Source organism: Carcharhinus amblyrhynchos, chromosome 17, assembly GCF_965287045.1.
Source record: "Carcharhinus amblyrhynchos chromosome 17, sCarAmb.v2.hapA, whole genome shotgun sequence".
NCBI lineage: Eukaryota > Metazoa > Chordata > Chondrichthyes > Carcharhiniformes > Carcharhinidae > Carcharhinus > Carcharhinus amblyrhynchos.
Genome location: NC_137340.1, coordinates 48158808 through 48175250, shown reverse-complemented (window position 1 = coordinate 48175250; position 16443 = coordinate 48158808). Strand labels below are relative to the sequence as shown.

Here is a 16443-nt window from a genome sequence, read left to right as displayed (position 1 = left end):
TGTTCAACTGAAGCATTTCTTTTTAACAACTTGTCGGCACTGGTCCCTCTTAATGTTTATAAAGAAGCATTTGTGTCTCAGAACCAACTCAGTGTTGGCCTCAATCATGAAGCACTGTCCAGTCCCCTGACAGTAATTGAGATTGTAATTAATATAGGCATGGACTGTGAGAAAATACCAGAGGACATTAATGAATGTACAGAGCATATAATCAGCAAATGAACTTCAATATAGTTTTAAGTTTCTAAGTTTATTCATTATTGTCATAAGTAAGGCTTACTGCAATGAAGTTACAGTGTCAATCCCCTAGTCACCACACTCCGGTGTCTGTGCGGATATGCTGAGGGAGAATTTAGCACGGCCAATGCATCTAAGCAACATAAGACATTTTGCTGGACAAATCGGGGGACCACAGACTCCTGTTTCACGGCGCCAGGGGCCCGGGTTCAATTCCGACCTCAGGTGACTGGAGTCCTTACGCTGTCTCCGTGCCTCTGTGGGTTTCCTCCGGGTGCTCCGGTTTCTTCCCATACAGACTTCTAGGAAAGGAAATGTCAAAACTGGGTAAAGGAAGGGAGGTATCAAGGGCCACAGATATACAAAAGTAAAGATGCAGGTTAATAAAGCCATAATAAGGCCAAAAAACAGCTCATTTCCAGATGATAAAAAATCAGAGCAGTTAAACTTGGATTGAATGCTGGTTAGACAAGTCTTTGAGTGACCCGGGGTAGGATATTTTTTAATTCATTCGTGGGATGTAGGCATCACTGGCATTTATTGGCCATCCCTAGTTGCCTGATTTTCCAGGCTCTCCTTCTACAGTGTATTTTCCAGTTGCGGATTCTTCCAGCCCTACATAAGAACATAAGAACATAAGAAATAGGAGCAGGAGTAGGCCATCTAGCCCTTCGAGCCTGCCCCGCCATTCAATAAGATCATGGCTGATCTGTCGTGGCTCAGTTCCACTTTCCCACCCTCTCCCCATAACCCTTAATCCCCTCTCTTATCAAAAACCCATCAACCCGCGTCTTAAAAATATTTAGCGAGGTAGCCTCCACCACTTCAACGGGCAGAGAATTCCAGAGATTCACCACCCTTTGAGTGAAGAAGTTCCTCCTCAACTCCGTTCTAAACCGCCCCCCCTTTATCTTGAGGCTGTGCCCCCTAGTCCTACTGTCTTTTTTGAGTGGGAAGAGTCTCTCCACCTCTATCCTATCCATCCCATTCATCATCTTATATGTCTCAATGAGATCTCCCCTCATTCTTCTAAACTCCAACGAGTACAAGCCTAGTTTATCCAGCCTCTCCTCATAGCTCAACCCCCTCAACTCCGGTATCAGCCTAGTAAACCTCCTCTGCACTCCCTCCAAGGCCAAAATATCCTTGCGCAGGTGCGGCGCCCAAAACTGCACACAGTACTCCAGCTGCGGCCTCACCAATGCCCTATACAGCTGCAGCAAGACCTCCCTACTTTTATATTCAATCCCCCTCGCTATGAAGGCCAGCATCCCATTCGCCTTCCTGACCACCTGCTGCACCTGCAAGCTGGGTTTTTGTGACTCATGCACAAGTCCTGTCAATGTCTGTGGGATTTGAGAGCCCCACACCTTCCGCTGGCCGGGAACACGCCATGGGGGGGTGGGGGCGGAGTTGGGTGTGGTCACCATCGATGCTTCCATTCGATCCCGCCGAAAAGAGAGGATTGAGGGATGACATGACAGTGATCCTCAACATTACAGAAGAATTTGACAGGATCGGTGTAAATAAATTGCGTCCATTTGTGGGCGAGACCAGAACGGGGAAGATAAGTCACTACGAAATCCAAAAGGGAATTCAGAAGCTTCTTTAACTATAAGTGTGGTTACAATATGGAGCTCTCCTGTCACAGAGAGTAGTTGAGGTGAAACAAAGGCATATTTAAAGAGAAACCTGTGGTGTGGGAGAAAGGATCTTGTTGAAGTTGTAGAAGACATTGGTAAGGCCACACTTGGAACACTGTGTACAGTTCTGGTCACCCTATTATAGAAAAGATACTATTAAACTAGAAAGAGTGCGGAAAAGATTTACTAGAATGTTACTGGGACTTGTTGGTTTGAGTTATATGTAGAGGCTAGATAGACAGGGACTTTGTTCCCTGGAGCGTAGGAGGCTGAGGGGTGATCTTATAGAAGTCTATAAAATAATGAGGGGCACAGACCAGCTAGATAATCAATATTTTTTCCCAAAGGTAGAGGAAAAAAAACTAGAGGGCATAGGTTTAAAGTGAGAGAGAAATACAAAAGTGTCCAGAGGGCAATTTTTTCACACAGAGGATGTTGAGTGTCTGGAACAAGCTGCCAGGGATAATAGTAGAGACAGGTACAATTTTGCCTTTTAAAAAACATTTAGACAGGTACATGGGTTAAAAAAAAGGGGTGGCATGGACAAGTTGAGCCGAAGGGCCTGTTTCCATGCTGTAAACCTCTATGACTCTATTAGAAAGATAGGTTGGTGAGTTTGGACTTAGGGGTCAGAGAAGGCTCCAAGTATAAGCATTGGATTGTTGGACCAAAAAGCCTGACTTTGTGCTGAATGTAAATCAGTCATCAACAGGTCCATTTTACAGCTCACAGCACGCGAATAGGATAGTTAACAAGGAATATGGGATGCTTTTTATCAGTTGTGGCATAGAATCTCAGAGCAAGGAGATAATGTTAGAGTTGTACAGAGCATTGGTTAGGCCATAACTGGAGTACTGCGCAGTTCTGGTCACCTCACTATAGGAAGGATGCAATAGTACTAGAGGGGATACAGAGGAGATTCACCAGGATGGAGCATTTGAGCTATAATGAGAGACTGGATAGGCTTGGATTGTCTTCTTTAGAGCAGAGGAGGCTAAGGGGGACATGATTGAGGTGTACACGATTATGATTGCTTTGGACAGGGTGAGTAGGGACCAGCTGCTCCCCTTGGCTGAGGGGCCAGTCACGAGGGTGCATAGTTTGAGAGCGAGAGGCAGGAGATTCAGAGGGAATATAGAGAAAGATATTCACTCAGAGGGTGGTTGGAATCTGGAATGCGCTGCCTGGTAAGTAGTGGAGGCCGGAAACCTTACAACCTTTAAAAAGTACCTGGATGAACACTTGAAATATCATAACATTCAAGGATATGGGACAAGTGCGGGAAAATGGGATTAGAGCAATTTTAGCGGTAGTTATTGTCAGTATATACTCAATGGGCCAAATGGCCTTTTCTGTGTTGCACAACTCTATAACACTATGACTGAAAAGTAAAAAGTTTATTTATTAGTCACAAGTAGGGCTTACATTAACACTGCAATGAAGTTACTGTGAAATTCCCCTAATCACCACAGTCCAGTGCCTGTTCAGGTTAATGGCACCTAGCCATCAGGTCTTTCAGAATGTGGGAGAAAACCGGAGCACCCGGAGGAAACTCACACAGACATGGGGAGAATGTGCAAACTCCACATGGACAGTGACCCAAGCAGGAATCGAACCCAGGTCCCTGGTGCTGTGAGACAGCAGTGCTAACCACTGATGCCCTTTAGTGAAGGATATCCTTACCTGGTTTGTCCGAAATGTGATTGCACAGCAATGTGATCAACTCTTAACTCCCTTCTGGAGGGCTAGCAAGCCATTTAATTCAAGGACAGTTAGGGATGGACACAAATGCTGGCTACAATTTCCAGTGACACCTAAATCCAGTGAAATAATTTAAAAAATGACAGGATAGCTGCATAATTCCTTTAATTGAAGAGATTTATAAAGCATCTTATCATCTCCCTCAGAGATGATCCAAAGTCATTGAGTCATAGGTGTTTACAGCATGGAAACAGGCTCTTAGGCCCAACTTGTCCATGCCACCCATTTTGTTTTAAAACCTCTAAGCTAATCCCAATTGCCCGCATTTGGCCCATATCCTTCTATACCCATTGTATCCATGTAACTATCTAAATGCTTTCTAAAAGACAAAATTGTACCCGCCTCTACTACTACCTCTGGCAGCTTTGCTCCAGACAGTCACCACCCTCTGTGTGAAAAAATTGCCCTCTGGATTCTTTTGTATCTCTCCCCTCTCCCCTTAAACCTATGCCCCCTAGTTTTAGACTCCCCTACCTTTGGGAAAAGTTATTGACTGATCTGTGCCCTTTATTATTTTATAGCCCTCTATAAGATCACCCCTCAGCCTCCTACACTCCAGAGAAAAGAAGTCCCAGTCTATCCAGCCTCTCCTTCTAACTCAATCCATCAAGTCCTGGTAGCATCCTAGTGCTCTGTGGCACAGGGGTTAGCACTGCTGTCTCACAGTTTTGAGTTGAATGTGGACACCACCCAGGGAGCCACAAACCCTCCCTTAGATGGCATCCCAAAGTACCTATTCATTGTTACTGAAATGCAGTCAGTGGTGTTAAATACAGTAAAACGGCACAGCAACTTTGAACAAAAAAAGGACCAACATGCAGCAGCTTTGCTGTATTAACAAGCAAAATAAATGGCCAGTTATCTGTTCTGGTGGTGTTGTTTGAGGGGTGAACATTGGCCTGGACATTAAGAGAACCTTTTTTTGAATAGAGACTTTGGACATGCGCCTGAACTGGTGACTAAGTTTCATCCCATCAAAAGATTGGCAATCGCATCAAATCATTCATTTCACAGTTACTACACATTCTGGCAATATTTTGTAACTGAGTTTCAGCAGCAATGTTCACCTTTTAATGTTTCTATTTGTTGCACTGTATCAACAATAACTTGGGCAGCACGGTGGCACAGTGGTTAGCACTGCTGTCTCACAGTGCCAGGGACCCAAGTTCGATTCCCAGCTTGGGTCACTATCTATGTGGAGTTTGCAGGTTCTCCCCATGTCTACATTGGTTTCTTCCGGCTGCTGCGGTTTCGTCCCACAGTCCAAAGGTGTGCAGGTTAGGTTGATTGGCCATGCTAAATTGACTCTTAGTGTCAGCGGATTAGCAGAGTAAATGCATGGGGTTATGGGAATAGGAACTGAGTGGGATTGTGGTTGGTGCAAACTCAATGGGTCGAATGGCCTCCTTCTGTATTGTAGGGATTCTATGGTCTTATATTAGATAGCACCTTCAATGTAATGAAATGGTCCAAGGAGCTTCACAGGATCATTATAAAGGAGAGCATGATACTCAGCTACATGAGGCGATATTAGGTCAGGTAACTGGAATCTTGGTCAAAAGGTATCGATAAGGGCAGGAATTCTGCAGTCTCACGCACCCCACCACCACTGCCAGCGAGAGTGGAGAATTTGGCGTTCAGCCAAACATTCACTCACTGCAGTAAGACTGGAGAATCCCAGCTTCAGGTAAGGCCGAAGAATTCCAGTCGAGGAGTGGCTTAAAGGAGGAAAGCAAGGTAGAGAGGTGTAAGGAAGGTAGAGGCATGGAAAATGTGGTGGTTGGAGTTAGGGTTAATTTTGATCAGAATAACAGGAGAGCTTCCCAACTTTCCTTTCAAATACTGCTTCGGACCTTTTATGTCCATCAGAGAGGCTACAAGGTGCTTTAATGCCCTGTCTCTCTGAAAGGGAAACACTCTGTCAATAATGCAGCGACTGGAATTTTGTGCTTACATCTCCAGAATGGATCTGGAATCCACAATGTTCTGACTCGGATGTGAGACTGAGGCACAAGGGGAATGTTCAATTAATTCACTTCTCCAGTTCTGTCAAAGGAGCTGTTAACATAGTAAACAGTAAGAAGTTTCACAACACCAGGTTAAAGTCCAACAGGTTTATTTGATAGCACGAGCTTTCAGAGCACTGCTCCTTCATCCTATATAGTGAACGTCGCAGGGATATAACATGAGCTTTTCTGTACATTATTTGTAAAACCATGCAGCGTCTTGTCTATAGTGAGCCTTTATATATAACTCCGCACATGATGGACAAGTCTTCAACTAATCCAAGAGGCAAATGAAAGAGCATGATCCAGTCCCTCCCCAATTCCGCAGAGACCAGGCGAGACTCAGGCTTCTTTGTTCGCTGGTTTATTCAGGAATATGCAGGGGGACTTTTGGATTCTATATTTCTATGTTTATACCCAGACAAGATGATGTGCAAACTCCCCCATCAAGTACAATACATCATTCTTATGCTGTCATACAGATAAGAATCGATTTGCATCTACCAGCATTAAGGAACACATTCTTATCCTCATATCTCTATCCAATTGTGTCTGTTTATGTATCATGACTAAATTACAACATTACATTCTAGGCAGGCACGTATGGTCATGATATCCAATCACTCCAGGACACATACGCACGATACTTTGTCTTTTGTTGCCTTGAGTAACTCATGTGGTTTATCCAGTCTCCTCCTCTGTCCATTGTTCTTGTTTCCTTCCTTTAGCCCCTACAGCAGTTTTAGGGTGGCAGAGCGGTTAGCACTGCTGCCTCACAGCACCAGGGACCCGGGTTCAATTCCCGGCTTCGGTGACTGGGCGTCTGTAGTCTGCATGTCCTCCTCATGTCTGTGTGGTATTTCCTCCCAGTCTGCAGTCTAAAAGATGTGCTAGTTATATGGATTGGCCACAGTAAGTTATCCCTTAGTGTCCAAATTTGTAGAAATGGGGGAGATTAGCTGTGGTAAATGTGTAAGTTTATGGGGATAGGTTGGGGGAAAGGTACTCTGTCAGGAAGTTAGTGCAGACTCAAATGGGCCAAATGGCCTCCTTCTGCATTGCAGGGATTCTATAATGAGTAAGTCATATAGTATAACTGCATGAGGAGCTGCCTGACAGAAGGGTGCAAGTTTACGACAGGCTGAGATAAGGTTTTCAAAGTTCTCATTTGTTGATGGCACAAGGATTCAGCAGCAGCAGAGATTTAAAGTTTTGAATGAGAGATACAGGCCAGAATTCTCCATCCTCGCCCGCAGCTGGGATTCTCCGGCCTCACCGCAGCTGTGATTTTCCAGTCCCGTAGCTGGGATTCTCCGGTCCTGCTGCAGTGAATGGAGAGGTGGATGAGAGCCAAACTCTCTGTTCCCGCTGGTGGGGTGAAGGAGATCGGAGAATCCTGGTCATCGGAGATGTGAGGAAGCAGCAAGTGGTAAAAATCTCCAACTTGCTGCCTGAGATACTGAATGATTTTAAAATGAAATTGGATTAAGAGAAATAAACTCAAGACCATAGAGATAGAGCGAGGGGATAGGACACTCAGTCCTATCCCTCTGAGCTCTGGATGACTCTAGAGAGAGTCACGGCGTTAAATGACCTCCATAATAACTCTCTAAGTCAACATTTAGTTCTTGTGGAAAATCCTAATGCCCACCTAGCATTATTTTCTTCTAAAACATCTGAAAGGCAATCTCAGGTTTTTGCGTAGATTGGAGCAGAGATTGACCACTCGTCCTGCTAATGTGTCCCGCTGTGTGTCTGTTTCAGTTACTACATCGATGACCAAGCCGTTAACGTGGCTGACTTTATGAAAACACGCCTGTTGGACACTCTCTCCGATCAGATTGCCAAGGTACACAGGGTGAGTTTCTTTACTTCCACTGGTGAATGGAGACATCGAAGGGCAGCAGAAGATAAATAAATCAGAGTGACTTTGGAACCCTGGCTGAGTGGGAAAGGTGGCGTAGGTTTCTGATGCTGGTTGGATGACTAAAGCCCACATCTTTTCTTTGATATACGTTCTGAAGATGTGGGCATCGCAGGCAGGTCCAACATTTATTGTACATCCCTTGGGAATCATGGAATCCTACAGTGCAGAAGGAGGCCATTTGGCCCATCAAATCTGCACTGATTACAATCCCATCCAGGCCCCATCTCCATAATAAGAACATAAGAAATAGGAGCAGGAGTAGGCCATCTAGCCCTTCGAGCCTGCCCCGCCATTCAATAAGATCATGGCTGATCTGAAGTGGCTCAGTTCCACTTTCCCGCTTTCTCCCCATAACCCTTAATTCCCTCGTCTATCAGAAACCTATCTACCCGTGACTTAAATAACCCCTTGCATTTATCCTAGCTAGTCCCCCTGACACAAAGGGGCAATTTAACACCAGCTGACCTGCACATCTTTGGACTGTGGGAGGAAACCAGAGCCCGTGGAGGAAACCCATGCAGACACAGCGAGAATGTGGAAATTCCACACAGTGACCCAAGCTGGGAATTGAACCCAGGTCCCTGGCACTGTAAGGCAGCGGTGCTAACCACTGTGCTATTGTGCCACCCATGATGAGAAGGCAATGGTGAACTGTGTTTTTGAACTGCTGTAGTCTATGTGGTGTAGGTACACCCACAATGCTTTTTCTGTAGTAGTTTGATGTAACTGAGTGGCTTACTCAGCCATTTCATAGAACATATAAGAGGGAACCATGTTGCTGGGGCTCTGGAGTCACATATAGGCCGGACCGGGTAAGGACAACAGATTTCCTTCCCTGAAGGAGATTATTGAACCAGATGGGATATTATGACAATCCGCTAAGTCACAATCATTAAGTTTACTGTTTATTTATTAGTGTCACAAGTAAGGCTTACACCAAAACTGCAATAAAGTTACAGTGAAAATCCCCAAGTCTCCACACTCCAGCGCCTGTTCAGGTACACTAAGGGAGAATTTAGCATGGTTGATACACCTAACTAGCACATCTTTTGGATTGTGGGAGGAAACCGGAGAAAACCCATACAGACACGGGGAGAGTGTGCAGACATCGCACAGACAGTGACCCAAACCAGGAATCGAACCCGAGCCTTTGGCATTGTGAGGCAGCAGTGCTAAACACTGTGCTACCGTGCAACAATTATTAAATAAGACCGGAATTTAATTCCAGATTTATTAACTTTTTGAATTTAAATTCTCCCAGCTGCCATGGTGGGAATTGAACTCACCTCTCTGGGGCAGTAAATCCTGGGGGGAGTTCTCCAGCCTGCCCGCTGCGTGTTTCTCGGCGGTGGGCAGTGGTGCGCTGTTCACTGAGCAGCGGGATTCTCTGGTTCCGCCGCTGTCAATGGGATTTCCCGTTGATGACACCTTACACAGCCACAATACCCACGGGCAGGGGTGCACTGCCAGGGAGAATCCCACTGGCATGAACAGCCAGAGAATTCGATCCCTTGTCTCCAGATGCAATATCACAATGCCCAGTTTAATCAGGAATGTTAGAAAAGTGTTGTGTCGTTTGTATTTCTCCACCCGTGGGGATGCTCGTCAAAGGTTCTGTAATGGAATTGTGACTGTTTACAGCACAGAGGCCATTCAGCCCATGGAGTCCATGTTTGCTCTCTGCAAGGGAAATTTAGCTATTCCTACTCCCCTGGGCTTACATTACTTATTGTTTCAGGTGTGAAGCTAATTCCCTTTTGAAAACCATTCCCTGGTTCACACCGGAATGGATTGGTTTGATTCATACAGCCTGGCAGTCTTCCCTGAGTAAGAAATCTCACAACACCAGGTTAAAGGAGTTAACATCAAGTCTTCCCTGATGTATTGGCCGGGAATTCCTGATCTTGGCCCACACACGGCAGTGAGCCCCAAGGCCAGAAATTTCCACCCAAGCTCAACGGGTCTTTAAATTGTCCGCCAAATTTTCTGTCCCGCCCGTTATGATTGTTGCTGATGGGTCGGCCATTGTTTCAAAGCTTGGAGTCCACGAGGGGTTTCAGATCATCGAGTGAGGTGATCGCCACGGTAACACCACCAGGTATCGGGTGCATCAATCACACTGTTCAGAGGAAGCAAGGACTCACGGAATTGTTCTCTGGTGCTGAGCGGGTCTGAAGAGAACAAGAATAGACAGCTTCATCCCTCACACTGGGGATAGCTGGAAACTTTGCTCCTTTCCCTGCCTGCTCGGTTGTCATTGGCATAGAATCAAAGTCTGGAACTCTACCACCTCGCCTGCCATGGAATCGGTGGGATCGAGTCTCCGACAACGGAAATCTCGGGCAAGAATTTCCAGTCTCCTCCGAGCGAGGCAGTAAAATCCCACCAACAGAGTTTTACAGCACAGAAAGAGACCCTTTGGCCCTTTGTGTCTTCACCGGCCATCAAACTCCCATCCATTCAAATCCCATTTTCCAGCACTTGGTCCGTGGCCTTGTATTCTATGGCATTTCATCTAAACGCTTATTGGATGCTAGCCGAGTAATTTGCACTTCTCGCATTATTGCGGTGTTTTATTTAAGATGGGGAACTGTTTCTCACAATGAAGGGAAATTTGAGGAGCGTGATGGCTTGTGCTGAATATTGGTCATGGTAAAATACTTTTACAGTCCAGATCACACATTGCGATATTCTAGTGAAAGAAACAAGAGCTGAGAAACTGACTGCACTGCCCTCTATTGGCTGGAAGCACTGCCGTGCCTTTATAACTCATTCAGATTATATGCTGTGCTGTTCTCCACCACTAACTTCCCCAACCTTTCCCACTGGGAAGCAGGATGCTCCATCGTGGCATTCATCGCCACCTGCAAAGTCCACGAATAGAACAATCATTTAAAGAATAATAATTAATCACATGTGGTTTATTTTGTCCCTTTGCCATAGAACCATTCAAACATTACAATGCAGAAAGAGGCTATTCAGCCCATCATGTCTGAACCAGCCAAAAAGAAACTAATTTTTGATTTGATTTGATTTATTATTGTCACGTGTATTAGTATACAGTGATAAGTATTGTTACTTGCGCGCTATGCAGACAAAGCACCATGAGATTATCATCAATTGTCATAAAGATCCATCTGGTTTATTCATGCCCTTTAGAGAAGGAAATCTGCTGTTAATACCCGGTCTGGCCTACATGTGTCATGAACCCAGCTGATGTTATCTGCGAGGGTGACCCCGCCTGAGACATTGGTTTGTGGTGGTGTATAATTCTGTTTACAGGGACAGTGTGAGACCCAGTGAGAACAGTAACCAGCTCCGCCGTAGAATAATACTTATTAGAGACTATTCATTACAATAAAGAAAAGACACATGTACCTGAATAGAACTATAATGATCCAAGACAGTTAAGTATAGGAACTAATAAACAAACTCACACAGTATATGTAGAAATGACCCATTACAAATCATTCAAAATTTATGTAAGATAGCTGAACTCTTTCATAGAATCATAGAATCCCTATAGTGCAGATCATTTAGTCCATCGAGTCTGCGCCAATCACAATCCCACCCAGGCCCTATTCCCGTAACCCCACACATTTACCCTGTTAACCCCCTGACACTAGAGTCAATTTAGCATGGCCAATCTACCCAATCCACGCATCTTTGGAGTGTAGGAGGAAACCGGAGCATCCAGAGGAAACCCACACAGACACGGGGAGAATGTGCAAACTCCACACAGACAGTGACCCGAAGCCAGATTTGAACACTGGTGCCTAGTGCTGTGAGGCAGCAGTGCTATCCACTGTGTCGCCCCCAGGGACTTCCCTCTTCCCAAACAATTCAATTGATGTATATCTGTCCCGAAGATAGGGGAGTCTAAAACTAGAGGTCATAGGTTTAAGGTGAAAGGGGAGAGACACGAAAAGATCCAGAAGGGCAATTCTTTCACATAGAGGATGGTGAGTGTCTGGAACAGCCAGGGGTAGTAGTAGAGGTGGGTACAATTTTGTCTTTTAAAAAGTATTTAGACAGTTGCACGGGTAAGATGGGCATAGACGGATACAGGCCAAATGCGGGCAATTGAGACCTTAGTGGTAAAAACTGGGCAGCATGGACAAGTTGGGCCAAAGGGCCTGTTTTCATGCTGTAAACCTCTATGACTCTAAATAAAGGCCAGCTTATAGTTACCACAAAGCAAACAAGTGAGGAGTTATTCTGGGAAATGCCTCCTCTTGGTTTAGCAAAGATATGTCTTCACGAAGGTTTCTGCACTCTTGCTTCTTGTCTGATAGTTAGAACCAGCTTACAGGCTGCTCCCCTCTGATTGTTCTGTCTGTGTATTTGTTGTCTGTCCCTTCAGCTTTTGTGCCTTCCCTTGATGGTTCAATCATCCAACTAAGGGTTTCCTATTAGCGTGACGGTGTATTCTTCTGGTCTACCTAATCCTACTGGGAGACTCACACCCTGTGAATTGCCTTTTGGAATGCTGGTGGCTTCTGCCTCTTCCTTTTATTCCATTCTTGGAGGCACATTCTTTCGAGGCACATTCATAGAGACTAGAAACAGGAGTAGGCCATTCAGCCCTTCAATTCATAACAGGAGGAGGCTCTGGCTGAATGGCATTCTCGCTAGACCATTAATCCAGAAACTCAGCTAATGTTCTGGGGACCTGGGTTCAAATCCCACCCCAGCAGCTGGTGGAATTTGAATTCAATAAAGTATCTGGAATTAAGACTCTACTGATGACCATGAAACCATTGTCGATTGACGGAAAAGCCTATTTGGTTCACTAATGGTCCTTTAGGGAAGGAAATCTACTGTCCTTACCTGGTCTGGCCCACACGTGGAGATGCTGGAGTTGGACTGGGGTAAACACAGTAAGAAGTCTGACAACACCAGGTTTAAGTCCAACCGATTTATTTGATAGTAAACTCACAAGCTTTCGGGGTTTGTCCCTTTGTCAGGCGAATGGAGAGTTCTGACCTCAGACAGAGCATATAACAGCACAGACAGCTTACAGATTACTGTCTGTGCTGTTATATGCTCTATCTGAGGCCAGAAAATCTCAGTGGGTCTGACAGTATCTGTGGATAGAGAATAGAGCCAATGTTTTGAGTCTGGAAGACCCTTTGTCAAAGTTCTCAACACAATGAATTTCGGGCTTGCCGTGATGCTGAAATCTTCTTCCGCTACCTTAGTCTCCGCGCTCACTCCTTTGGGCAGGAGACCCCCCCCCGTTTAGCAAATCCTTTCAGCCACCTCCAGTGTTCCCCCTCCACATGGACCCCTCCCTCTTAGCCTCTCACCTGCTGTTGATCTTTTCATGGAAAACTGGCAGCGTGACATCAGCCGTCTCATGTCCTCTGCTCTTCTCACCTACTGTAGAGCTCTGACGAAGGTTCATCCAGACTTGAAGTGTTGGCTCTGTTCTCACCCGACAGATGCTGTCAGACCTGCTGGGATTTTCCAGCACTCTCTGTAGAGAGGTGAGGAGATGCACAGGTTTTAGGCACTGGAAAGAAACAAACAGGAAGTGAGTCTCAATTTCAAAAGAGTTAAGCGGGAGGATGGAGGAAGGCTGGGCGAGTGGAACAGCATGCTGTAGCAAGACACTCAGAGACTAGTAATAGTGGGTAGGGTGAAGCAAACAGCACAGGTCTTGGCCTGGGAGTGTCTTTCTTAGAGGTTTATAGCATGGAAGCAGGCCATTTGGCCCAACTTGTCAATGTAGCCCATTTTTTGTAACCAGTAAACCAGTCCCAATGGCCCACTTTTGGCCCATATCCCTCTATACCCATGTATACGGGGTGGCATGGGGGCACCGTGGTTAGCACTGCTGCCTCACAGCGCCAGGGACCCGGGTTCAATTCCAGTCTCGGATCACTGTCTGTGTGGAATTTGCACTTTCTCTCCACGTCTGCATGGATTTACTCCGGGTGCTCCAGTTCCCTCCCACACTCCAAAGATGTGCGGGTTAGGTTAATTGGCTATGCTAAATTGACTGTAATATCAGAGGATTTTGTAGGGTAATTATATGGGGTTACGGGCATAAGGCCTGGGTGGGATTGTGGTCAGTACAGACTTGATGGGTTGAGTGGCCTCCTTCTGCACTGCAGGATTCTATGATATCTATGAACTAAATGCTTCTTAAAAGACAAAATTGTACCTGCCTCTACTACTGCCTCTGGCAGCTTGTTTCAGGCACTCACCACCCTCTGTGTGAAAAAAATCGCCTCTCTGGACACTTTTGTATCTCTCCCCTCTCACCTTAAACCTATGCTGTCTAGTTTTAGATTCCCCTACCTTTGGGAAAAGATATTGACTACCTAGTTGATCTGTGACCCTCATTATTTTATAGACCTCAATCAGATCGCCCCTAAGTCTCTGACACTCCAGGGATAAAAGTCCCAGTCTATCCAGCCTCTCCTTAAAACTCAAACCATCAAGTCCCGGTAGCATCCTAGTAAATCGTTTCTGCACTCTTTCTAGTTTAATAATATCCTTTCTATAATAGGGTGACCAGAACTATATACAGTATTCCAAATGTGACCTTACCAATGTCTTATACAACTTCAACAAGACATCCCAACTCCTGTATTCAATATTCTGATCAATGAAACCAAGCATGCTGAATGCCATCTTCACCACTCTGTCCACCTGGGACTCCACTTTCAAGGAGCTATGAACCTGTACTCTTAGATCTTTTTGTTGTATAACTCTCCCAAACGCCCCTACCATTAACTGAGTAAGTCCTGCCCTCGTTTGATCTACTAAAATGCATCACCTCGCATTTATCGAAATTAAACTCCATCTGCCGTTCGTCAGCCCACTGGCCCAACTGGTCACTGGAGCATGGCAACCTTTGAGTGTCTTACAAAGAGCTTTACAACTGCCTGCGAATTTAGTGGAATGGATTTGAGAGAATTCTTATTTTTTTCCAAAAAAAATCCCTTTTTCTTCGAGTTACGGCAGGGCATTGATGTTACAGAAGTCTCCCGCTGTGGCTGAGAATGTAGCGTTAAGAGAAACAGTCAAAACAATTTGGTGTGCGGTTGGCTTAGGGCAATGGTGTTTTCGAAACTGAACAGCATGTACGGGCCAACCAGTGGCTCAAATGACTTAGTGTTTGACTCCAAGTAAAACAAAAACAAATGGTGCCTACATGCGCGGCTCATTGAGCTACTGGTTGTGTGGATATGATCGCGTCTGGGTTTGATTTTTCTAACCTGGGCTACTAAACCAGGGAACCAAAATAGCAACTCTCTCGCTCTGTGGGCGGTGGCAGACAGGAGCTTTATTCGTGTTGGAGAAACCCAGGTAGTCCCAGACCAAGCCTGGAGAGACGATAAGATGCATCAAGAGATTGTGGTTTGCTGGTGCTAACTTTGGATTCTCAGAGTTTGTGAATTGGGATGGGAGGATAGACTGAGCGGGGGGAAAGGAATCCAACAGTTTCAAAGCCACAGGCATGGATTTGGATTGGGAGAAAGGAAAGGTCGACTTGTTTCAAACTTATTTATCTATTAGTGTCACAAGTAGGCTTACATTCACACTGCAATGAAGTTATTGTGAAAATCCCCGAGTCGCCACATTCCGGTGCCAGTTCGGGTACACTGAGGGAGAATTTAGCACGGCCAATGCACCTAACCAGCATGTCTTTCGGACTGTGGGAGGAAACCAGAGCGCCCAGATGAAACCCATGCAGACATGGGGAGAATGTGCAAACTCCACACAGACAGTCATCCAACTTGGGGAATCGAACCAGGATCCCCAGTGCTATAAGGCAGCAGTGCTAGCCACTATGCCACCATGGCCCCCCCAAAAGAATCATAGAATACCTACAAGTGCTGAAGGAGGCCATTCAGCCCATTGAGCCTGCACCAACAACAATCCCACCCTGGCCCTACCCCCTAATCCTACTGATCCCTCAACCATCCCTGTAACACTAAGGAACAATTTAGCACGGCCAATCAATCTAACCTGCACATTTTGGACATTGGTGGGAGGAAACCAGAACACCCGGAGGAAACCCACAGGAGAGAAGAGGAGAACGTGCAAACTCCACACAGACAGTGACCCAAGCCAGGAATCGAACCCGGGCCCCTGGCAGTGTGAGGCAGCAGTGCTAACCACTGTGCCACCGTGCCAACCCCAAGAAGAAAGAGGATTGGCCAGATTTCAGCCACTCTCCAGCGATTCTTGCTGAAAGGACGTTCGTGTGGACAGCGCCAGCGCAGCTATGCTATCTTGTGCTGTCAAAAACACGTCAAACGCATATTCCCCGGCCAACAGATGGGGAGAGTCAAAACATTCAGGACGTTGAAGGGAGAAAATTGGCAGGAAAAAGCCACGAAACGAATTCTATTTTATAGTTGATGAGTGTCTGTGAACGCACTGCGGGTTTTAATGGCTGGAGTTCCAGGGCCTCCATTCTGGCCCCAGTCACTGTTTACACTAATAATATGGAGCAAGGTACTTTGGATCCCATAAAATAAATGGTTTACAGGCTCCTATTTGTGCCCCTCCTGGCAACCAGTTGCCTGAGGTTTGGCACAAATCAAACCATTCCTTACTCAGTCCCCAGGCCTCCGTCCCACGGGGGATAGTCTGAGACCCAACAACTCATCTGACTGGTTCCAAAATGGCTGCCTGGTGAATCATGCTCACCTTATTGGATCGCTGTAACGACGCGACTCCCGCCAGTGAGTAGATTAAGCGCAAGTCTCTGGGAGATCAGGGATTAGAAAGATCAAAGAATAGATGGATGAGGAGAAGGCCATTCAGCCCTTCAAGTCTGTTCCACTGTTTGAGCAGGTCATGGCTGATTTACTGTAAATAAATTAAAGCAAAGTACTGCGGATGCTGG

The 16443-nt window shown here is 45.8% G+C and overlaps 1 protein-coding gene across 1 annotated transcript in view; it reads left to right on the top strand.

Moving 5' to 3' along the window:
* Positions 1 to 16443, top strand: part of hpse2 (heparanase 2) — a 290363-nt gene that overhangs the window by 185582 nt on the left and 88338 nt on the right. The window contains exon 7 of the mRNA XM_080205316.1: positions 7412 to 7505. Coding sequence (XP_080061442.1) covers positions 7412 to 7505 — 94 coding nt within the window. The remainder of the gene's footprint in view (positions 1 to 7411; positions 7506 to 16443) is intronic.